Source organism: Fomitiporia mediterranea (assembly GCF_000271605.1).
Source record: "Fomitiporia mediterranea MF3/22 unplaced genomic scaffold FOMMEscaffold_12, whole genome shotgun sequence".
In the NCBI taxonomy this organism is placed as follows: Eukaryota; Fungi; Basidiomycota; class Agaricomycetes; order Hymenochaetales; family Hymenochaetaceae; genus Fomitiporia; species Fomitiporia mediterranea.
The window spans coordinates 1,343,139-1,347,041 of NW_006760397.1; the positions used below are offsets into that span (position 1 = coordinate 1,343,139).

General features: G+C 38.4%; 1 protein-coding gene across 1 annotated transcript; it reads left to right on the forward strand.

The window, feature by feature from the left end:
• Positions 1-311: 311 nt before the first annotated feature.
• Positions 312-1,731, forward strand: FOMMEDRAFT_31201 (uncharacterized protein; the record flags this gene model as incomplete). Its single annotated transcript, XM_007270132.1, has 4 exons — positions 312-325; positions 348-366; positions 683-1,663; positions 1,687-1,731. 4 exons carry the CDS (start codon positions 312-314, stop codon positions 1,729-1,731), a joined length of 1,059 nt encoding a protein of 352 aa, XP_007270194.1.
• Positions 1,732-3,903: the final 2,172 nt, after the last annotated feature.

The following is a 3,903-nucleotide window of genomic DNA, read 5'->3' on the forward strand; positions in this document are numbered from 1 at the left end:
CATTGCAGAGCAGAGTTCTTACTCACAGCTTTGGCCACTTCAACAATAGAGCTCCGCTTGTGTGGCAAGAAAGCTGTGTCATGTGGTAGCAATAAAAAATAGCAGTCACATTGGGCATTTCACAATTTCTTGCCTTAAAAAATAACTTACATAATGTTAAACATTATTTGTAATTTAATTTACCATTTCAGTTTAGTAGAAATTCAAAATAATATTTTAAGTTTTTTCTGTATTTGTATTGATTATGGAAGAAACTTGAAATTTTGTTCATGATTTCTATCAATCAAAAATGGTAAATTTAATTACAAATAATGTTTAACATTATGTAAGTTATTTTTCACAGCAAGAAATTGTGAAATGCCCGATGTGAGTATGTGAAGCCCAAGTCTGTACAACTTGCTGACCGGTAGCGACTGTCTACAACCCTACGTGCCCGAACCATCTATCCTTCTTCAAATGTCTCGTCTCCCTGAATCTCAGCCAATCCACAATCAAGCAGTCACTCCTAAAAAGCATGAACTCCCGAGTCAACGATTTACAAATAATTATGCTCTACCTTTCGACGTCCTCTGCGAGATTCTCACTCATGCAGGACAGATGTCATAGAGGGATTCCCTTCCGTTGGGGAGCTTACCGTTGGAATCTTTTGACAAATCCTTGTTGCGTGTTGAACCTATGCAAGTGCCGATACGTCTTTCGCAAGTTTGCCGGTATTGGCGCTACGTGGCTAAGGCATGTCCATCCGTATGACGTCCTCTTTGGCGGCAAGGACGACAAGAAACGAGCTGGATGGTCCATAAAGGCTGTGGACAATTATATTGAGAGGTCCAAAGCAGCTCCTCTCAGTGTATCGATTAGTTGCGGCTGCGATAACATAACAGAGGACGTTGAGCCGAATCGCGACGCCGTGGAGCGCATTCTGAAGAAATTACTCGATCACCAGCATCGATGGAGACAAGCTTATTTCACTTTCAGCCGTTGGGGAACAAGCAGGCCACCGAAAATCGAGCTCCTTGACGTACCCATTTTGGAGACATTCTCCATTTATTGGATGTCAGGGGCTCTTTCTCATGCGAGACAAGTATATATTGATACTTCGCGTTCTGCGAAGCTCAGGTCTCTACACATTGGTGGTCGTCCTCATATTGAATCCAGGGACGGGAATTTATCTAGCGTGACAGAGGTGACTTGCCTCGATAATCCTATATACCGACGCAGGAGAGTACCTCTCCTGGAAGTTATCCAACAAGCACCGAATTTGGAATCCCTCAAGTTCTTCTGTGACTCGTCAGAAAGGGATGGAAATTTGCAGTATCCTCTGACGTCACTATGTAAACTTCGAACTCTTGAGGTCGACAACTCTATAAATTCTGCGTTTATGATCAGTAAACTGATTTTACCGATACTGAGTCACTTAATTTGCCACTGGGCCAACAGTGGCTGTCGTGTCAAAAAGCTTCCAGACATATTTCGAACGCCGCTACCTTCTGTGGAATACCTGGATCTCGTTGAACTCTCGGAGGTTGACGACAGACTCACCCCCTTTATTCGACTCCTCCCCAACTTGAAATCTCTTCGTATGATAGGTATCGGTATTACACCGAGTTTCTTCGACGTGCTGTCCGTAAACGAAACACCTATCAATTATTTTCAGCCTCGGAAGGTCAGCTCCATGCTGTGTCCTAGTCTTGCAGAGCTTTACCTCGAAAATCATCGTTATATTTGGAGTGAGGGGGAGGTTGCTGTCAACTCGTTATGCAATATGCTTGAGGTGCGCTGCAATGCACTTAACCTAGTTGGAACCATTGAATGCGGTCCTGTCGGTGCTCACGAAACAAACTAACATTTCAATTTCCCTTTCGTCGATGTCGGTTGCAAAGAGATGCTCGAGACCCTCAAGCATGCGTCCCAGTTGCGGATTCGATTCACGAAGCGTTGTAAATTTGGGGGCTGACCTGTAGTCAAATCACTGCTAAAGCTTAGTATTTCTCTACGATAAATACTAATGTAAGCATAAATAAACTCAAATGCTGGTGGATCAATGTAGACCACAGTGTGTGCAATAGATATATCTCATCCGAACTCTGTGACAACTATTCGTCGATCATCTCCCTTGACCCGTAGTATTGTACATCCATTACCAGCTGTTGCTTCACATCCGACAGAACACCCGAAATCCATCAGAGTGTGCAATACCATGCTCATTGCATCTGCTTGTACTTCTCCATAATAAATAATACTTTTTCACCCCAACCAGAGCAATGTGCGTGGGCCAGAAAATTGAAATTCACATGGCTTTGGTAACAGGTTGCAACAAATAGTAAGTATAGGACTTCCTAAAAGAAAGGCACTGAAATATGTTATTAAAAATAGCGCATCATACTATCCATGTGTATAAACTGTGATCATGTCTCAACTTGTCTGTCAGCACCTGCTCTGTTCTACATTGGATTAACTTATCTGGTTGTATTTTTGTACAAAGTCCAATCTCTTTTGAATACAGCTTGCCAGAGTTATCTGTGCTTCCTGTCAATATGAAATTATTCTTATATATTTTTACAAGGCAACTATAATCTGACAGAAACTTAAATTAATTTTATTATTAATGTTATTGTACAAAATAGGATATTTCTATTTCTATTTTGCTCTTTATACTGCATATAATAACAAGCTTATACAGGCAATTTGCTTTTTTACTGTATATACACTTTATTATAGTATAACTTTGTACTTACAAGAGCCTTGTTATACCCCCCTTTTGCTCGGCTTTCAAGTTCTTTAAGTACCAACCTAGCACTTTAAGTCTATTTTGCTAGATTAGTATCTCTTAGTTCCAGTCTAAAATGCTTTGCTCTGTCAACTTTGAAAGTACTATAAGGGAAAGACTTTTTAGACAATATTGTATATTCTATATAAAGCTATTTCTGGACAGTACATCGAACCTAATAACTATAAGAGAGCCATATCTCACTTTGCTCCCTTGTGAAATGAAATAAATAATGAGTGAGAGAATAATTTCTCCTGTACCTCTTTACATTTAAGCATGTCAAGCTGGTTCTCTAAAAATAATGGAGACTCACCTAACAAGACTACTCCTGACAACAGTAGTGACAAGTCTAGGAGTCAGGATGGGCAAGACGGCTCCGAAGGAGATAATAGATGTAAGAGAGAAGAAAGAAAGCATATTAATGCTATTATAAGGAGTACGATGGGCCCAAACGATATTGAAGTCTGTAGCACCTTTGATGATCTACAGAACTGCTTGAACAGGACAGCAGAGAAAAAGGAAGGTGACAGAAAGGCCTAGTGCATTTCGTGCTACTATTCGTGTAATGTCATCACGAAAAAGTCGCAACAAATGTATTTAATAATAGCAAAAGTAAACTAATAAAATTATTTCATAAGCATTACATTCTAAAATAATACTTATATTTTACTTGTAATGTAATTATAATGCTTGTATATAAATGTAAGAAATATACAAAGTTTCTATTAAACTACAAACATGTTTTAGAGCAAGTAAGCTTACTAATAGTATTATTACAACATTACATGTGAGGTACAAGTACTCAACTCTTATTATAATCTGTTAAAATTATATTATAAGATATCTACAATAATAGTTGATAGATTATAATAGTTATAAAAATATTGTATTGTGCTTGTAAGTTGATTATAATACTTTTAGTAAGATAATATGCAATTATATATATTAATATTGTTAACAATCACCCTGTTAGAATTATAATATAATTTAGTTTTACTTTTAAACTGTATATCGAAGTGCTTACATAATTGAGTACCGAAGATCGAGAGCATATAATGACGCACTTGCTCTCGTCACTCCTTTCCCTCTACTCACCATCTCGCTATGTCGTCGCTTTTTATCCTTCTCAGTCAGTA